This window comes from Carassius gibelio, chromosome B13 (assembly GCF_023724105.1).
Source record: "Carassius gibelio isolate Cgi1373 ecotype wild population from Czech Republic chromosome B13, carGib1.2-hapl.c, whole genome shotgun sequence".
Lineage (NCBI taxonomy): Eukaryota > Metazoa > Chordata > Actinopteri > Cypriniformes > Cyprinidae > Carassius > Carassius gibelio.
Window position 1 is genome coordinate 10,173,157 of NC_068408.1, and position 19,500 is coordinate 10,192,656.

Consider the following 19,500-nt stretch of genomic DNA (forward strand, 5'->3'; position numbering starts at 1 on the left):
TGAATTTGGGATTTTCCTTAGTTGTCAGTTATAATCATCAAAATTAGAAGAAATAAACATTTGAAATATATCTGTCTGTGGGTAATGAATGAATACAATATACAAGTTTCACTTTTTGAATGGAATTAGTGAAATAAACTTTTTGATGATATTCTAATTATATGACCTGCACCTGTGATACATAAATGTCTCAATGTCCACATTTAGCATTTTAGAGCTAAAATAAGAAAGCTGACTGCATAAAGGAGGTTTAGTATGACCCCTGCTGACCTCTGCCACACTTATTACATACTCTAAATGAAGCAGACCACAACCAGTGTCTGTGCGTGTGGGGGGTGGGAGAGATGTGCTGTTTAGAAGAAAGCAGGTTTAAATGTCTTTATCGAGCTTTTCCCTTTGTATCTGGATGCCTCAGTAATCCAGGCATTCTTAAACTTTGACCGACACACACACACAAGTTTTGGCCTTGGTCTTTTGAAATAGAAAACCCCACATGCATAATGCAAGTAGAGGTTAAAAAGGTCAAACAGCACCTGCCACTGCCATTTAACATTATTCTCTGTAACTTAAGGCTTCAAATCTTACTGTCCTCTTATAATCACTTGCTGGTTCTCATAATATTCCTGATTTGCATGTCACCCGAGATAAAGCCATCTGCAAAATGAATATATTCCAATGTGCTCTGCAAAATCAAGTTAGAAAGTTTTGAGAATGGTTAAATATCTTTAATTGTTATTTTGTAATACAGATCTAAAAACTGGGTAGAGTACAAAACAAAAGTTACAAAAAAAAAAAAAATCAATCTTTCCAATTTCCTAAAATTAACTCCATAATTAAAGAATTTACCAATACTGTATGAGAACACATAATTTGACAATTAGCAGCAGAAATATGTGTCCATTCACTAATTGTCACCGTCAGCGCAAATTAGACTTACTTGTTTAGCTTTAAAAGATCACAAATTGTCACTGACGAGTCATTTTTTTAATTATGAAAAGAAAACCCTGGGTAGAGGGGGGCAGTGAATGTGGTCTTCATTCTGTGCAGGAGAGTCATTTCATCAGAGACATTGTAAAAAGACACAGTTCCTGCCGCTTGATCAAGAAACACTCCAATTTTGGAGACCAAGGGAATGTCAGCCTGCTGGCTATTGTGCTGCACACGAAGATTAGATAGTGGAAAGTCACATTTCCAAGATCTTTTGTTAGATCCAAAGACAAAACTTGTAGGACTGATGTCATATGAGAATGCAATAGAGCAACATGCTCCTTCCCACTTAACTTCAAAATAACAGCGGCCAGATAGTTTCTCTTTACACAAAACCTGATAATATTTCTCATAACCCAAGCAATCATTATTACACTTTAGCACAGATTTGTTGTGCTTCACAGAGAGCGAAGAGGAGGCTGGAGGTCTCAGATTCAGATCAACGGAATCTGTTGATAAAAAGAAAACTGTATTACACACATTTGTTTTCCCCTCATGCAGATCTCGGATTAATCTGTCAATTAATTGGATTTGAGTGTTTTTTTTTGTAATTATGGTTTAACAAAAGCCTCTCCAGGATTGGAATCCACTTATAATTGTGCATATGCATTCTGCACACATTTATCCACAATTGCAAAGCAACTTACATACAAGGAACTCCTCTCTGGTCTTGGGTTGAGATGGCAAATCTAAACAAAAACAAAACATTACGTATATATATTCTTGTATATATACACACACAAGTATAGTGTTTTTGTTTGTCATGTGAGAAAAGAAAAAAAAAAGAAAAAGAATGTTGACTTACAATTTTTGATGTTCTTTTTATTCACCATTACATGGACAGTGGAAACTGAAAAGATAAACATGATTTTTTACAATCTGCCTGCATATTGTATACCTTTTGGTATAAATTTTAAATGATGATTTACAATTTTGGCTTCAAAGTTTATGGTCAAAGCCAAGAAAAAAATAATAAAAAGGTAAAAAAAACAACAAAAAAAAAAACAATACACAAACGAACATCTTCGAGATCTCTCACCTTTCTCTGATATCCTCACAATGTCTTGTTCACAGAGATCATCCATTTGGCTTTTTAGCTCACTGATGACTTTTTCTATTTCCTCAAATGTCAGTCGTTGGCTGACAGAAGTGTTGCACAAGTCTGAATACTGGTAGTGGGAAAGAGAGGAGAAATTCTGGGGAAAAAAAAAATATATATAGATTAGATTTCATCCGTTAGATTGCAAATGAACTAAACGGTGACTGAATCTCTAAATCTGGCATCTTCTCATCGTGATTGATTGCCAAGCCCTTGAATGACCCATTAATATAGTTTGTTAGCACAGGGTTGTAACTACAGCTGTTCATAGATTTTAATGATGTCTTAGACCAAGGCTGTAGATTAATAAGATTCATTTCCCTACAGGATTCAAAACATTACCACTCTGTCTGCCAAATAACAAAATCATTTAACCACAACAACGATTACGGTACAAACTTTTTCTTTTTTAATGAGCAACTGTCAGGCATACATCCTGTTTGAATAAAGTGCAAACCAAGAATTAGAACCCATCAATGTTCACTGAATGTAAATAGGAGTATAGTGTATATATTTATTTTTCAATTAAAACTTGAATAGTAACACTTCAATGCCTCTGATACTAAACACTCCCACTCCCAAAGCATTACTGTCATGCATATGTAACCAGCTACTCACAATGGTGCTCACATAGATGTGTATTGGTTCAAAATCAAATACACAATGTGAAGAGAGTTTATGGGGCAGAGAAGGTGGGGTAGGATGAAAGTCGATTTCAGACCCAGCAAACAAACCAAAGAGTCAGAACAAACTTAAATAGATAATCAGTTACCTGAATGACATAGATGTCATCCTCTATCAGTGAAAGCTGCCCCAGTTCATCATGTCTGTTTCTCAGGTCACTGATCTCCTTCTCCAGTGCAAGTATGAGCTCCTCAACTCTGCTTACTTCTGCTTTCTCCTGAATCCTGATCATCTTTGTTATATCAGCTCGTATTTTCTCCATTTACCTGATCAGCTCCGTAAACATCTTCTCATTGTGCTCCACTGCTGCCTCTGCAGAGCACTGTTAGATGAAAATTTTTACTTTTCTCAAATCAGTTTAAGGACACATTAATTAGAAAACTATAATGGAGTATAATTCACTTAAACTTAGTAATAATTGTACATTATTGTACTATAATATAACTATACAGTACTATTCTAAAAAGCACAATCATACAGCTGTCTACAGTCCAGATCAACTGCATATGCACATCAATCTGAGGAACTAATGAAATTGCACAGTGGTAAAATGATTACCTACAAGTTACAATCAGCTTACCTTATGGGAGTCCACAGCTTGTCTTAATTCTTGGACCTTCATCTCTCGCTTACACATTTCCTTTTGTAGGCCATCCTGATTTTTTTTCAAATGATTGAATTTGCAATAGTTCAATATCACTTCCATAATATGCTGGGACACAAGTTGGGCCCTGATAAACCCCAGCTGGGTTGCCTGTCTGATATTGAAAGACCTGAAACACCCAATGATCACAGTAAACATCACTGATGATTGTGTCCCAGCACATCTACGGATGTATCTATGCACTGTTATGGAAACGATGCACAAAGCTTTTCCCTGTTCCCAAGTGAACAGCAGAGTGTGTGACACACTGGCTGTGAAAACAACCTTAATTTTTTTGAATTTTAATTAAAGGTATTTTGGGCTAATGTGCTTTTTTTGGCAATATTATAATACGATTATGATAATTAGTCTAATATTGTTTGCAATAACGGTTCAGAAAGATTTTTTAATCTATGTCAAAGACAAGTTTTCTGTTTAATGTATTTGACTGACAAATTTTGCATCAGTTTATTTACTGATACAAAGTATCACACAGACGAATCAGTCACTTTACCTGTATTTTTTGTCTTTCTGCTGCAGGTGAAGTCATGCTATGGTTCTGGTGGTTGATCAAAGCGCACTGCATACATATCAGCTGCTGATCTTTGCAACAGTACAGCTCTAACAGCTTATGATGGTGGGAGCAGATCTGGTCCAGTAGATGTGGTGAGGCATTGACCAGTTTGTGCCATTTTAAAGCAGGAGATGTATAATGAGTTTGAATGTGAGATTCACAGTAAGAAGCCAAACATGCCAGACAAGACTTGATGGCTTTTAGTTTGGTCTCTGTGCAGATGTCACACTCCACGTCTCCAGACACAGCAAAACTCAGGACAGGAGAGGCTGTTCCTGCTTCTGGTGCTTCTCTATTCATTTTCTCTACAGCTTCAGCCAGCACAGTGTTTCTGTTGAGAGCTGGTCTTGGGCTGAATGTCTGCCTGCACTGAGGACAGCTGTAAATGCCCTTCTGATCATTTCGATCCCAGAATTCATTAAGACAGATTGTACAGAAACTGTGACCACAAGTTGTAGTTACTGGATTCTTCAGAAGATGAAGACAGATCGGACAGTCAAAGAGATTCTGATCACCAGAAGATTCTGCCATTTTGCTGCTGTGAAAACAGTAGGAAAAACTGTAAGTGATGTACTGAAAAGACAAATCTCACTTAGCAACTTACAAAAATACTTAAATATATCATTGTCATTTATGGATTACTCCGTATCGTCACTGTATCTTGGTTATCTCCCCATAAAAGTGAGCTCAGTCATGTTGCAATGAGTGAATGTTGGCATAAACTGGCACTGGCATAAATCTTTTTCAAAAGTACTATTCCTTTCTTTAGGACTAAAACGTTTTAATGTAAAGTGAATTAGTGCATTCTTAAATTCAAGAAATGTAACAAAATACTATATTAAACTATTTCAGAAATGCAGCGTTTTGCTTCCAACTACACTTGATTAAACAAATGATTAACATAATCTAGTACATGTGATGAAATTATTTGTTTAATTGCCTCTTTTTTTTTTTTTTTTTTTTTTATCAAACACACCGCGTTTCTCTTTCTACAATTTCCCTAACGAAACGACATGGCAGCGAGGGCACATCTCATGTTTACACGACCTATAAAAATCTTGTTTAATATTTAACTAACGTTAGTAACGTTAATAAACTTCAGGTCAAACTTCGGTTTCACAACGATCTACTCTCATTAAACATGTCTATGTGCACGTGAATCTCTGTAACAGTTACTCACAATACTTGAGAAGTGAGTCGACGAGAGGCAACAAGAGCGCCAAAACATTTCCTTCGTATTTTGAAATGAATGCGTCATACATAGGAAAGTTGCTAAACAAGATTTCCCAATAATTAATCAGGCGGCAAGGAAGTCGACCGGAAGTTGAAATCGGCTGCGTGCTGCCATCTTTTAGCAGAACTTCACTTGCGTTAGCATTCCCATTGACCCCCATTCATTTTCGCGTCACTTTGACAGCGAATAACTTTACATCTGAGGCATTTAAAAACTCCGTTTGTCCATTATTTAATTCTAAAGATACACGACAATTTTTAAAGGGCTCCATTACCTTCTATGTTACATTATGGCCCCGTAGAAAGTTTTTGTAAAAAATAGGCTAACGATTGCGTCATAACCTCTCGGCTCTCTGTCGCATTACCGTACAGACAGGAGGAGAAGCTCGCAGGCAACTAACTTAATATGGCGCACTGGCGTTACATTTTAAAATACTATACAAAATAATTAATCAGAATACTTACTCCTGCTCACTCATGCCAAAGAACTCCCCGCTTAAGCTCGCCGTCTCTGCAAGATTAACGATGGCAGTTTGCACACACAGCTACTAGAAGATTTACATCTGTCAGACAGGTTGCTGACGTCGTCAAGCTTCATTTGAGTCTGTGCATCAGAAACGGAAGTGCTAAAAAACGCTAAAAATGGGCTTAAATTGTCTCAGTTGCGTTCCAATGGGGGCGCTGTGTCCATTTCGTTTACTGTCTATGTAATTAATTAATGAAACGTGAGCTCATGATTATTGAAGACATGAGCTAATCATGAACCAATCAAGAGCTATGGATTCGTGCATGAATAACAAAGCCTTAATGGGACAGTTCACTCAAAAATGAAAATTCTGTCATTAATTACTCACCCTTATGCTGTTCCAAACCCACGCGACCTTCGTTCATCTCCTTCGTCAGTGGCCGTTCGCTCCTGAGTATTAGCCTATAACTTACTCCCATGGGTGATGAATCGTGTTGCTTTTTTAAAATTAATTAATTACACCAAGTGGTTGAACCCGGTCCCACCTCTTCAGACTTGGTACAGATTGCCAAATTGACACATAAACAGTAATGGGCACACTTGACGATGAATGAAATGAAATACGCAGTGTTTTCCACCAACTGGCAACCCATGTTTCAAATTACGGGTAAACTGGCAGTACGCGGGTTTCACAAACCAAAACAACTACAGACATTCTGGCCCAGAACACACGTTTTCAAAAGAAAAACGTTTTTCAGATAAATAAGTATGTTAACTTAGCATCTTACTTAAATATCTGCAAACATATTATGGTATTTTTATGCTAGTAGAGTCAAAAACTTTCATACAGCACCTTTAATTTAAATGCAATTTAATACATTTTAAATGCCCCACCCACTCAGAGGATCAGAGTGCATGCTTCAGCTGGTGCTGTATGTTCAGCTTCTCCAGCTTTTGCTCCTCAACCTCTGAGATGGGCAAAAGCATCATGATCCATGATCATCATACACTAGTCCTAAATCCTGTTGTCTAGACGTTCTAAAAATGTTAAAACCGCCATATATATCTGATTATCACTCAAACCCTTTACCAAAATGTCCAAGACACTCACTGACCTATTCTTTATATTGCTAAAAAGACTTATTATACACTGATCATCATATTTTACTACAGTACATTTAAAAAGCACATGTTCTACTGTTTCTAAAACATCACATTCAATACACATTTCCATGCTTCTCTATTAAAACAAGTGTTAAATTTAGTCCTGTGCCCCATCCTTAATCTAGAAATCAATACCTCTTCCTTTCTGTGCCTTCATAAAACTGCTCTTTTTCCAATTCGTTTTCCAATATTATAATAGTGCTACTATTTTCACAACTTGTTGCCACAATCTTATTATTTTCCTGTTAATCACTGATTTTATCTTACTTGTTCCCGGTACCTTAATATCCACCATGTTTTTCTTTAATGCTTCTTTTGCTAACTTGTCGTTTCATACTATCCCGATATGTGCCATTTTGTAAAGGAATCTGAGCAAATTACAATCCCATTTGACTTAATCTGTTCAAATTACTGCAATTGCAAACCATTGCTGTTCAAAACATTGCAGCTCATTCTGTAGAGTAAACTGACAATTTGTCACTTACTCTTAAACTTATTTTTGTCTAAAATCTTAGAACGTATACTCCTATGCCTACTTTTTTTTTTTGAATAGATCTTTAGATCCATCTGTAACAATCTGTATAAAATAATGAAAAATTATCATAAAAAAAGGTCATAACTTTTACTTTATCCATCTTCTGCTTTTCCTGCCTTCAAAAATCTAATTTCAACAATAGGTTTAGGAATATTCCATGCTGATACATAATTTAATGTCATGTTAGGACAGATTACTTTATTCTCCAGACAATCCTTGACCCTCTGTATACTGTATATTTCCATTCAAAATTATTTTCTCCATTTTTATATTTTCAAAAATCATTTAAAACTCTGTGTACAATGATTCTTATCTCTATCCTGTAAGTTAACCCAATACATCATAGCAAGCAATCGTTTTAAATCTCTCGTTCATCTTCGGAACACAAATTATGATAATTAGATGAATCCGAGAGCTTTCTGACCCTCCTAAGAGAGTAAAATGTTCTCAGGACCAGAAAGGTAAGGACATCATTAAAATAGTCCATGTGACATCAGTGGTACAACCGTAATTTTATGATGATACAAGAATACTTTTTGTACACAAAGAAAAGAAAACTATTTATTCAACAATCTTCTTCTCCTCATCCCAATCTCCGCTATTATGAAGAGTATCACAATGCATGCAATGCATGTACTCTCCATAAAGTGTCTAGAGGATTTTTCAGTAGAGTCTATAAACTGATCAGCAAAATGCACCAATCACAAGACATCTTATGGGGGGGGGGGGGGGCAACTGGGGTGGCCAATCGAATTTCTGGGGGGGCCGGTGAATAAAACTACTGTATATTGTAATGGCCAAACTACTTATTAAAAGAACAGAATTGACATTGTTACTGCTTCTGGGTTTTTAAAACTGATCATAATTAAAATTGCTTTTATTTAATAAACTTGTTAGTTTTATGAAAACACTAAAAACTGGCTCTCAAATTGAACTTAATGGATATAAACAGGGATGACAAATTAACTAAATTAATAAAAAATGTGCTTTATTACTACATTTGTTTACAAGTAACTTTAAGTTAATAAAATAATACTAAATAATTAATAATAAAATCAATAGGATTTACGTAATATACTGTAGAATTTAGCAGTCTTCTAATCGCTGTGCCAAGAGAAATCTGAATCGCCCACCGAATCTTGCAGAGAAGGCGAGCGTGAAAAGGTTAAAAGATTAACTGCGAGCTTCTCCTCCTGTCCATACGGTAATTTCTCTACTGTGCGACAGAGAGTCGCTGGTTATGACGCAATCGTTAGCCTATTTTTTTTTTTTTTTACAAAAACTGCTTCTATAGGACCATAACGTAAGAAATAAGGTAATGGAGCCTTTTATACATTTTCGTGTTTCTTTAGAAATAATTAATGGACAAATGGAGTCTTTAAATGCCTCAGATGTAAAGTTATTCGCTGTCAAAGTGACGCCAAAATGAATGGGAGTCAATGGAATGCTAACAGCAGGTGGGGGTCCGCTAGCCAATGGCGGCCCCCGGGGGTGCTTCAAAAAATACGAAACCCTGCCCCCCTGGTGCCCCAGCATGGCCCCCCCAGTGAAAATGCTCTAGATACGCCCCTGGATATAGGCTACAGTAAGAGCACCTGCATGGTTGTCCTTCAGATACCTGTCAAACTTGAACGAGAAAACAAACTTTCGTTATGTCGAGATAACGAGAAAACGACTTTCGTTATGTCGAGCTAATGAGAAAATAAAGTCGTTTTAATGAGAAAACAAGAAGGAAAAAAATTATAACGTGTGGCCGCTTAGAACTTTGGTATAATAAACTAATATTATATTCTTAACATGTTCAAAGTCCCAATATTATTTTATAATATTATACTTATATTTAAGATTTATATTTTATTTTTTATTTAACATATTCAAAGTCCCAGGGGCAGAAATGTATGGAGCCAAAAGAGTCTCAATAAAGATAAATGCACACACTACATTCACATATGCACATACAGGATTCATACATGCACACACATGATTCATAAATACACACACAGGATACACAAATGTGCACAAAATTTACAAATGCACACACAAAATTTAAAAAGCACAGAAGATTCACAAATGCATACGAAATTCAGAAATGCACACAAAATTCAGAAATAAACACACAATTCAGAAATGCAAACAACATTTACAAATGTACTCAAGATTCACAAATGCACAGGACAAGATTCAGAAATGTATTTCTGATGCACACACACATATATCTTGATTTACAAACTGCTTGCGGTCTGTGAACTTCACTGCATTTGTGTGTGAATTTTGAGACTCCTCTGACTTGGCTCCACACACAAATGCCTTTTTTTTAAACAGGGAATGATCTGCAACCAATCAGATGTCTCCCTTCTTTTAGCCAATCACAAGAACACACTCCACGTGGTTGTTTACTTATAAGCCAATCACATGAACGCGTTCACACAGCGCGATATGCCTGTGGTGCCACATATTATAGCCTACTTATTTATGACATTGTATGGAAATACAGATGTTTAGATTACAATTCAGGTTTATTTTTTATTATTTTTTACAAAATATAAATTTAAAAATGTCTCAATACATATAGCCCAGACTGTGACTGCAGAAAAAAAGTTAACCATGGATTCATAAATTTGTAATAGGCAATTATTTCATTTTATTGAAATATTTTAATGAAAGTAAAACAAAAATTTTTACACCTTTTTGAATATTTTAAATATGTCTAAATATTCTTTTGGATGCAATATAGAAGTCACTTTAATTATAATATTCGGTCCCTACATGAAGAGAGAGTCAGTGGTCCGCTGAGAGAGGAAAGTGACTCTCTGGCTGCGCAAAGTGAGTCACCGCTGCGTGAGGAAAGGGAATCGTTCGCTCAACTTCGCTGGATGAGGAAAGTGAATCGTTCGCTGATGAAAGTGAGTCGCTCGCTGCGTGACTCCTGAGGAAAGTGAGTCGTTCGCTGAGTGACTCGTGAGGAAAGTGAGTCGTTCGCTGCGAGAGGAAAGTGACTCTCCGGCTGCGGAAAGTGAGTCTCCTGCTGCGCAAAGTGAGTCGCCGGCTGCGTGAGGTAAGTGAGTCGTTCGCTAAGGAAAGCGAGTCGTTCGCTGCGTGAGGAAAGTGAATCGTTCGCTGAGGAATGTGAGTCGTTCGCTGATTGAGGAAAGTGAGTTGTTCGCTGAGGAAAGTGAGTCGTTCGCTGATTGGCTTATAAGTGAACAATCCCCCACGTGGAGTGCGTTCTTGTGATTGGCTAAAAGAAGGGAGACATCTGATTGGTTGCAGATCATTCCCTGTTTAAAAAAAGGCATTTGTGTGTCGCGCCAAGTCAGAGGAGTCTCAAAATTCACACACAAATGCAGGGAAGTTCACAGACCGCAAGCAGTTTGTAAATCAAGATATATGTGTGTGTGCATCAGAAATACATTTCTGAATCTTGTCCTGTGCATTTGTGAATCTTGAGTGCATTTGTAAATGTTGTTTGCATTTCTGAATTGTGTGTGCATTTCTGAATTTTGTGTGCATTTTTGAATTTTGTAAGCATTTGTGAATCTTCTGTGCTTTTTAAATTCTGTGTGCGCATTTGTGAATTTTGTGCGCATTTGTGTATCCTGTGTGTGTATTTATGAATTATGTGTGTGCATGTATGAATCCTATGTGTGCATATGTGACTGTAGTGTGTGCATTTATCTTTATTGAGACTCTTTTGGCTCCATAGAAATGCCTCCAAAATGAACAAACATTACCGTTTCTGTTAAGATTATGAGTTAAGTTTAACCCTAACCCTAACCCTTGATTGGTAACCCAGTATAATTAAAACATTTCTGTATTTTACATAAACAACAACACAGATACATAAGTTAATTATAAAATCTGCCCGTACAAAGATTAAAAATACACCAGGAAATCAACTGTAGAGGTGGGCAGATATTGCGCCTAAAAGAAAAGTTCAGATCATTAAAAACTGTGGAAATACACGCGGCACAACAGCGCCCTCTTGCGCGATCGTTTGTGTATAAATTGTTTTGTACTCTAATTCCAAACTCCTTCCACATTCCCGAAGAAATAAATGAATAAACACACACATACTAAATACATAATTCTTTTAACAATATTCAGAACGAGAATTTTGCGGAACAGGTGACTTACAGTTTGGTTTGCTCTGTTTCCTAATTTTAAACTGATAGTCATCCCACCTGAGTAGCCTATAATGTTGAATATGGATATTCACCATTATAGGTGCATTTCTAAACAGCCTGGCAAAAATAATCCCATTAGCGAAAGCAGTCAATATTCCCTCTCTCAGATCATATTCTCACCTTTCTCACGATCTCGGGAAATCCTGTTTCTCCCAAATGCTTCAGTAGATTAACGCAGTATCAGACCCTATCGCAGATCTGCGCAGTTTTCTCACGTGCGACAGTGAAAGATCAGAGTAATAGGTTCCAGAGCAGTGAAAAAGAGCTGACGAGAAAGACATAGGTGTGAAGAGGTGAGTGGACCGTGTTCATTTCACTCAGGGTCTGTGGGGTTATTGATCAAAGCTTCCTACAGATTTCCTCCCAAAGGATGCAAACCATCATATACAATTAGTATAACACGCTAAATATTTAAATACACAGACAAACTGTGTATTCTCTGTATCCATCATGTAAAACAAAAGAGAATATATAAATAAATATATAAAGTTTTGTAGTTGCTGTTTTTAGAGTCCCCTTCCTCTGAGAGCTTTTACTTGCCTTGAAGGCTAGCAAATATCAGCCATCACATCCAGTAAATACACATGACCTTAAGAACTTCAACTCCCAGCAGCCCTTGCCCTGCAGAGATGAGAGTGAGGTCACGTCTAGGGTTTCATCCAGTGGGATCATACAATTACTACTGCTCATGTTTCTATGCCAACCAAAACATAACAGCCTTGAGCTCATGAACCTAAAAACAGATGCTCAACCCTCTCATTGCCTTATTTCCCAGAAAGCTTTGCCCACAGGCAGTGAAGATAGCCTGTCTTAGGTCATAGTGTCGAGGGACTCAGACAGCAGACAGATATTAACCGACAGACAAAATATAAATATACAGTGATCACACTGAAAAATAAAGACAGAAGATGTCATGCATTATTATTCTTTATTTCTTTGCCCATAATACTGTTTAGGTTTACAGAAAACAATTTGAGTGTTTTATTGTCACTATTACTGTTTCAAGACCAAATCAATCGACTCTAATGAAACTAGCTCTAATGGTATAAAAACAAGACGATTAAATTTTAAGACCAAAATAAAACTATACATTTTTCCAGTTTTTAAAATCCTGATGAATTGCATACTAAAGATTTGTATTATACATGCAAGAATTCACCAAGACATCAAGTATTTTTCAAGTGTCGATGCCAATACAGAGGTTTGGTTTATGTTTTAATCAGAACAGATCAAGGTTGCGGTTCAGCTTGATCTAAACAATCCCAGCTAAAGTCAGTATTTTTATACTTTATATTTTTTACATTTATAGATGGTTACCCTGTAACCTGTACTTTTATTGATCAGATTTGGAATGATTTGGTTTTGCATCAGTAATATCTGTTGTGTGTGTCGTGGCATGACTGATAGAAGAGACCCTTTTAAATACTTTAAATAAGGAAAAAAAAAATAGTTCACTCATATCTTTTGGTCTGGGAGAGAACAAACTATAAATTAAGTGAAATGTTCTCAAAGAGCACTAACCATACTGAGAATTAAGAAGTAGTACAATTATAACACTGTTTTCTTCCTCATTAACAGACCAATATTAAACGATCAATCTATTTCAAAACAATCAAACACTGTAAACATTTTTCTTAAAAAAAAAAAAAACTATATAAAGCATTTTTGTAAATGTTAAAAATATTTAACAGTAATAATATGATCAAGCCAATGACACTTTTACAGCATTTATCTGGAGCAAATTTTTCAAGTATTTTCATTTGGTTTGATATCCACGTCTCCATATTAAACAAGGAAAACAGCAACCATCAAATGTAAAAATAATTATATTCTAATTAGAGTACTTTACCATTTAAACATTATACTGAGAAAAAAAAAAGAAGAAAAAAAAAATAGCCCAACTGGAAAATCCACCAGACCAGTAGATAATTTTATAATAATAATAATAATAATAATAATAATAATAAAAAAGGCACTATAAAGCCAGCCAAGCAGCAAAACAAAATTTAACACTGTTACTAATCATATTTTACACTTCTAATCTATTCTAACTGAATACTGAACACATAAAGCTGCATTTGGTTTAAAGAATAACACTTTGGCTCTGAAAATCATAACACAATTTTTAGGGCTGTATACTGCAATATTTAAAGGCACGTGTACATGCACACATTTGTCCGCACAGAGTCCTGAGCCTCGTGTGGGCTAATCGCTTTAGATGCGCAAGATCATATGTCATCATTAGCCTAAAACACACAGTAATGCAGTTAGCTAGCAGGCTTACACACTCCAGAGAGAGAATCATCACTCTCAATCACCACACACACATCCATTTACTCATTTTCTTGTTTGTGTGCTGTGATTTTAAATGGTGTTTAAGTTACTTTGTGCATACGAGCTCAGAACACACACCTATGAAAAAGCAAGAATGTGGGATCTTTGATCTTGTTTAGCTGTAGTATTCCATCCTCTGTAGTGTGTAAAGTTCACTTTTTTTCTCATCTTGCAAACATGCACGGACACTAGAGGTAATGAGATGGAGGTTGTATGCGTGTTTTGGGGTCAGTATAAGCAGCAGGTTAAGAGTTAAGAGTCCTCTCCACTGGTGCTCCCAAAGCCACTCTGGATTCAGAAGCCATCATCATCATCCACTTCACAGCCATAATCTGTAGACAGGAAAGAAGAGGAATGCAGAAAGGTTGGAACAAATCTTAAAGGGTTAGTTCGCCCAAAAATGAAAATTATGTCATTAATAACTCACCCTTATGCTGTTCCAAACATGTAAGACCTCCTTTTATCTTCGGAACACAGTTTAAGATATTTTAGATTTAGTCCGAGAGCTCTCAGTGCCTCCATTGAAGCTGTGTGTACGGTATACTGTCCATGTCCAGAAAGGTAAGAAAAACATCATCAAAGTAGTCCATGTGACATCAGAGGGTCCGTTGGAAATACATTTTGGACCAAAAATAGCAAAAACGACGACTTTATTCAGCATTGTCTTCTCTTCCGTGTCTGTGTGCGAGAGAGTTCAAATCAAAGCAGTCTGGATATCCGGTTCACGAACGAATCATTCAGTTCACCAAATCGAACTGAATTGTTTTAAACGGTTCGCGTCTCTAATGCGCATTAATCCACAAATGAATTAAGCTGTTAACTTTTTTTAATGTGGCTGACACTCCCTCTTAAGTTCAAACAAACCAATATCCCGGAGTTCATGTACTCAAACAGTACATTGACTGAACTGCTGTGAAGAGAGAGCTGAAGATGAACACCGAGCCGAGCCAGATAACGAACAAAACATTGACTCGTTCACGAGTCAAGAACCGTTTCTGTCAGACGCGTCCGATTCGTGAACCGAGGAGCTGATGATACTGCGCACGTGTGATTCAGCGTGAAGCAGACCGACACACAGAGCGTCTGAACTGAACTGATTCTTTTGGTGATTGATTCTGAGCTGATTCTGTGCTAATGTTATGAGCGCGGGTAAAACCGAAGGGTTGAATCAAGGGAAATTATCGCCAATGACACCATTACATCGAGCGCAAAAGAACCGGTGAACCGTTTTCTTCGACCGGTTTATTGAATCGAACTGTCCGAAAGAACTACTGCTGATCCGAACACCGATGCAACCGGTTCTTCACTCGTGAACAAGTCAGTCTATTGTTCGTTATCTGGCTCGGCTCGGTGTTCATCTTCACAGCAGTTCAGTCGGTGTACTGTTTGAGTGCATGCATTACTCCGGGATATTGGTTTGTTTGAACTCAGAGGGAGTGTCAGCCACATTTAAAAAAAAGTTAACAAGTCATTTGTGGATTAATGCGCATTAGAGATGCGAACCGTTTAAAACGATTCAGTTCGATTTGGTGAACTGAATGATTCGTTCGCGAACCGGATATCCAGACTGTTTTGATTTGAACTCTCACAACAGACACGGAAGAGAAGACAATGCTGAATAAAGTCGTCGTTTTTGCTATTTTTGGACCAAAATGTGTTTTCGATGCTTCAAAAAATTCCAATGGACCCTCTGATGTCACATGGACTACTTTGATGATGTTTTTCTAACCTTTCTGGACATGGACAGTATACCGTACACACAGCTTAAATGGAGGCACAGAGCTCTCGGACTAAATCTAAAATATCTTAAACTGTGTTCCGAAGATAAAAGGAGGTCTTACATGTTTGGAACAGCATAAGGGTGAGTTATTAATGACATAATTTTCATTTTTGGGCGAACTAACCCTTTAACACTCTTTTCTGAACTATAGAAACTCAGACAAAGAGCATAAAATAAAGATGTTTTTGTAAAAAGAAACAAATGTTTTCAACCAGGAATCTGAGAGGATTATATATAAAAATGTTAGTAAATATTCAAAATGTAACGTTTTTGAATAAAAATTAGCTAATGATCTGTTAAGAATGTGGGATAGTAAAGTTAATGTTCTTAATGAAAAACAACATTAATACAAAGTGTTATACAGAGCATCTAGCTTTTTTATATTGAAAGACTATTGGTTCAGAAAAGGATGAAAGCCTCTAAAGCAATGTTGTTGTTTTTAATTAAAACTATTTTTGTTAATTAGAATAAAGCTGAAATAAAATATAAATATTAGATAACTTAAATGAAAACAAGTAGGGATGCACCGATGTATCGGCAGATTTTTCCTCAATTTACAACCATCTGCATATCGGCTATATAAGGAAAGTGGGCAATATAAGAAACCAATGGTTTATGGCACTGAGCTGTATAATGTCTGTTGCATAATCCTAGCGCTGCTGTTTGCAAATAATCTAAATAATCTAATAACAAAAAGCAAAAGATAGCACACTATTCTTGACTGAACAATTTTTTTAACTGACGTAAGTATAGCAAAACTGAGGTTTTATTACCTTTGTTAGGTAAACAAAGCACAGCATGAGAAGTGCACATTAATCTCTCTCTCAGTTGCATTATCCTCAACATACAGTGAATTACACAAAACACTTATTACTACTAACAGTAAACAAATATAAACCGATTTCATGCCTTTTCGGGGGGTGCCTAATAAACGGACAAACTTTAAATATGAAGAACTTTCATTGCCCATATAGCTCCGTAGACTAGAAAGCCCATCAAAATAAGAGTCCCGCCTGAGTAAAGAAGATCTCATACATATTTAAATGTACAAAAAAATAATCGAATGTATACAAAAACAAATTAGAAGATTAATCATAATAAAGTCTGTTACAATAAAGAATATGTATTTAATTTATACAGTGAAGTGTTATTTTATATTTGTTTATTTCTGTACCTGAAAACGGTTAAACCTAAAAGGCTAAAAAGCACCGTTTATTGAATATGTAACTTTGTTCTGTTATATTTCTGTAGGCCTGCTAAATGTTACATGGATCTAATTCATGTTCATTAGAAATTATTTGATGAAGCAGCAGTAAAACTGCTAGTATAATTTAATGCAGGTGTTTTTGAACTTTGTTGATTTATAACATGATCAAAATACTATCTATTTTGATGGCAAACTTTCAAATAAGAGAGAGAGTGACAAATATCAGTATCAGACAATAAGTGTTTGTTAAAATCAGTTTCAGCCCCAAAAAATACAAAAAAAAATTGAGACGCCGCGTTGATAACTAACCGAAAGAAACTACGCATTTTAAGTAAAAACAACAAAAATGACGGCACAAAATTTTTAATGATAACATTTAAATTAAAACTGAAATATTTTACATTTAAAAATTTTAATTGGCAATTAAGAAAAATATTATTTAAAAACTATAAATATGTAAAAAAAAAAAAAAATAATACTAAAATGAATACACCTAAATTAAATGTTAAAAATGTATCCTTACCAGTGCCGCCCATTAACTGCATGGCACTGACACAGTGTTCTTCCTCCTCATCCTCCTCTTCTTCTTCTGCAGGCTCTTCGTACGCCACCGGTCCGCTCTCCACAACTACAGCATTCTGGGACGGGGCAGCAGGAATGGCCACTGGGGCGCCAAACCCTTTCTGAAGGCAGAGAAGGAAAGACAAAGTCAACATGAGATGGCATTCACTGCTCATCGTGTCCATCATCCAACGTGTTTCCAGTTAAAACAGGATATTCAGTGAGCGGTAAAAACGCTGTGTGGAGCTGACTGACTGGATAGTGAAAAGACAAAGTGGTTAGCTGGGGAGGGTTTGAAAAATAAGAATTAAAGAAGTCAGTCAAAAAGGAATTTCTTTTCAGAGGAAGAGCAATTACAGAGTAATTTCTTACTGAGGCTCTTTATTACCATGAAGTTGCTTTGAAACAATCTGTACTGTATAAGGTACACATCTTCATAAATTAAAGATGCCTTAAGAGCAAGATATTTAAGTGACTGAACTTTAACGAATACGTTTACCTTTTTGGATATCGAGCATCAATGAATTGCACACAATACGATAAAAGCTGTTTATTAATAAAGTCAATAGGGTCAACACAACTTGGATTAGGTGACTTCAAAATCAAATAACTCTCAAAACGCCCTTTGCTAACTCTGACTGTCTGCTAACACTTCTCATCACAAGTTAGCTTAAGATTTAGCAATAGTTAACTTGTTAATGAACTTATAAATGGTTTACTTGGGTACCAAGGGAATACCAATCAATCACAAAGCTTCTTTTAATTTCCAAGTGATGGCAAGAAGTTGTCTAGTTACCCAAGTATTGACCCCTGGAGGTAGTTTTTTTTTTTTGCCATCGGTTCAAAAAAAGCATTGATTATGTATTCTCACATACACAGATGTTTATAAGTAGTAGATGGAAAAACCAGAGACCAAGATAAGACAGACAGACTGACTTAATAACAGAGAAAAACAAGAGAGAGGAGAAAAGATCAAGGACTCTGACATACAGAAAAATGATGCATCATGGAAGATACAGCCGGAGGGAGTGACGGCAACTCAAGAGCTTCAGCTTTACGGCCCAGAACGACAGCGAAAAGAAAAGACTGTGTGTCATCAAGACCTCCTCAGAGTCAAGATGTCAGCGGCCCACTTTCCCCTGCAGTCCAAGGCAGAACATTAGCTTAAGATATGCCACCTTTGAGTTAGACTGCTGATCTAGAAGCAGCTCGGTGGATCAAAATAATTCTCTTAATTTAGACATGAAAAGAAAAAACCTGTTTCTAGGTCAACTTAATGCAGTTTTCCTGCGCCAGAGAAAAACTAAGTGAAGCTCTGGGCCAGAGGGCCATTTGAGGGTTAAGGAAAAGTGGTTTAATATATTCAGAGACCTGCCAAGGATGTGTTAGTAGGAAGGACGGTGATTTAAATTTACTCACCTGATCGAGGGCCAGCTTCTTAGAGGGCTGCGCACACACTAGGGGCTGTAACCTTGGAGACAGCAAGACAGAAAGAGAGACAGGGAAAAGACATATAGAAAAGATCATTAAGAGAACAAGCTGCTCAGGGATTTTTTTTTCTTAATCAAAATTTTATACACAGATACAAAAGGTCAAAAATTACGTACTATTCAGTCCTATAGACTCAAGTTATCTCAGCTCTACTCTTTTCAATTCACTACACTGCTTAAATCACTGACTTATTATAATGCAAATCTTGACACATTATTTAAATTAATTCCCTAAATGTACGTAATTTAAATTCTATGAACCCAGAAAAGCATACAGACCCAGAGAGACTCTTAACATGCCACGCTTCACAATGAAATGTCACTCTGTATATTTAATTAAAATGTATTCACGGTGTATTTCAAAACCAAAATGTATGAAGAACAACAGGATTTGTGAATCTAGCACATTTTCATAGGTGGTGGCAGACATGGACAAGTCCCGTCTTGAATTGCAGTCTACCTCAAATCTCTCACTGTAAAACTCCCAGTGGAATAAACATGGCAGCTCGAGTGACAACAGGAGGGGGAGATCGAGAGACAGACAGAGAAAGAGGGGGCA

The 19,500-nt window shown here is 36.5% G+C and overlaps 1 protein-coding gene and 1 pseudogene across 1 annotated transcript in view; both read right to left on the bottom strand.

Moving 5' to 3' along the window:
- Window positions 1-703: 703 nt before the first annotated feature.
- On the bottom strand, window positions 704-8,110 carry LOC127969863 (E3 ubiquitin/ISG15 ligase TRIM25-like; annotated as a pseudogene).
- A 4,373-nt stretch (window positions 8,111-12,483) lies between these two features.
- brf1a (BRF1 RNA polymerase III transcription initiation factor subunit a) overlaps window positions 12,484-19,500 on the bottom strand; it is a 39,694-nt gene continuing 32,677 nt past the window's right edge. The window contains exons 17-19 of the mRNA XM_052572949.1: window positions 18,871-18,922; window positions 17,414-17,573; window positions 12,484-14,235 (exon numbers count right to left, since the gene is read on the bottom strand). Of these exons, the coding sequence (XP_052428909.1) occupies window positions 14,198-14,235; window positions 17,414-17,573; window positions 18,871-18,922 (250 nt within the window). The 3' untranslated portion in view covers window positions 12,484-14,197. The remainder of the gene's footprint in view (window positions 14,236-17,413; window positions 17,574-18,870; window positions 18,923-19,500) is intronic.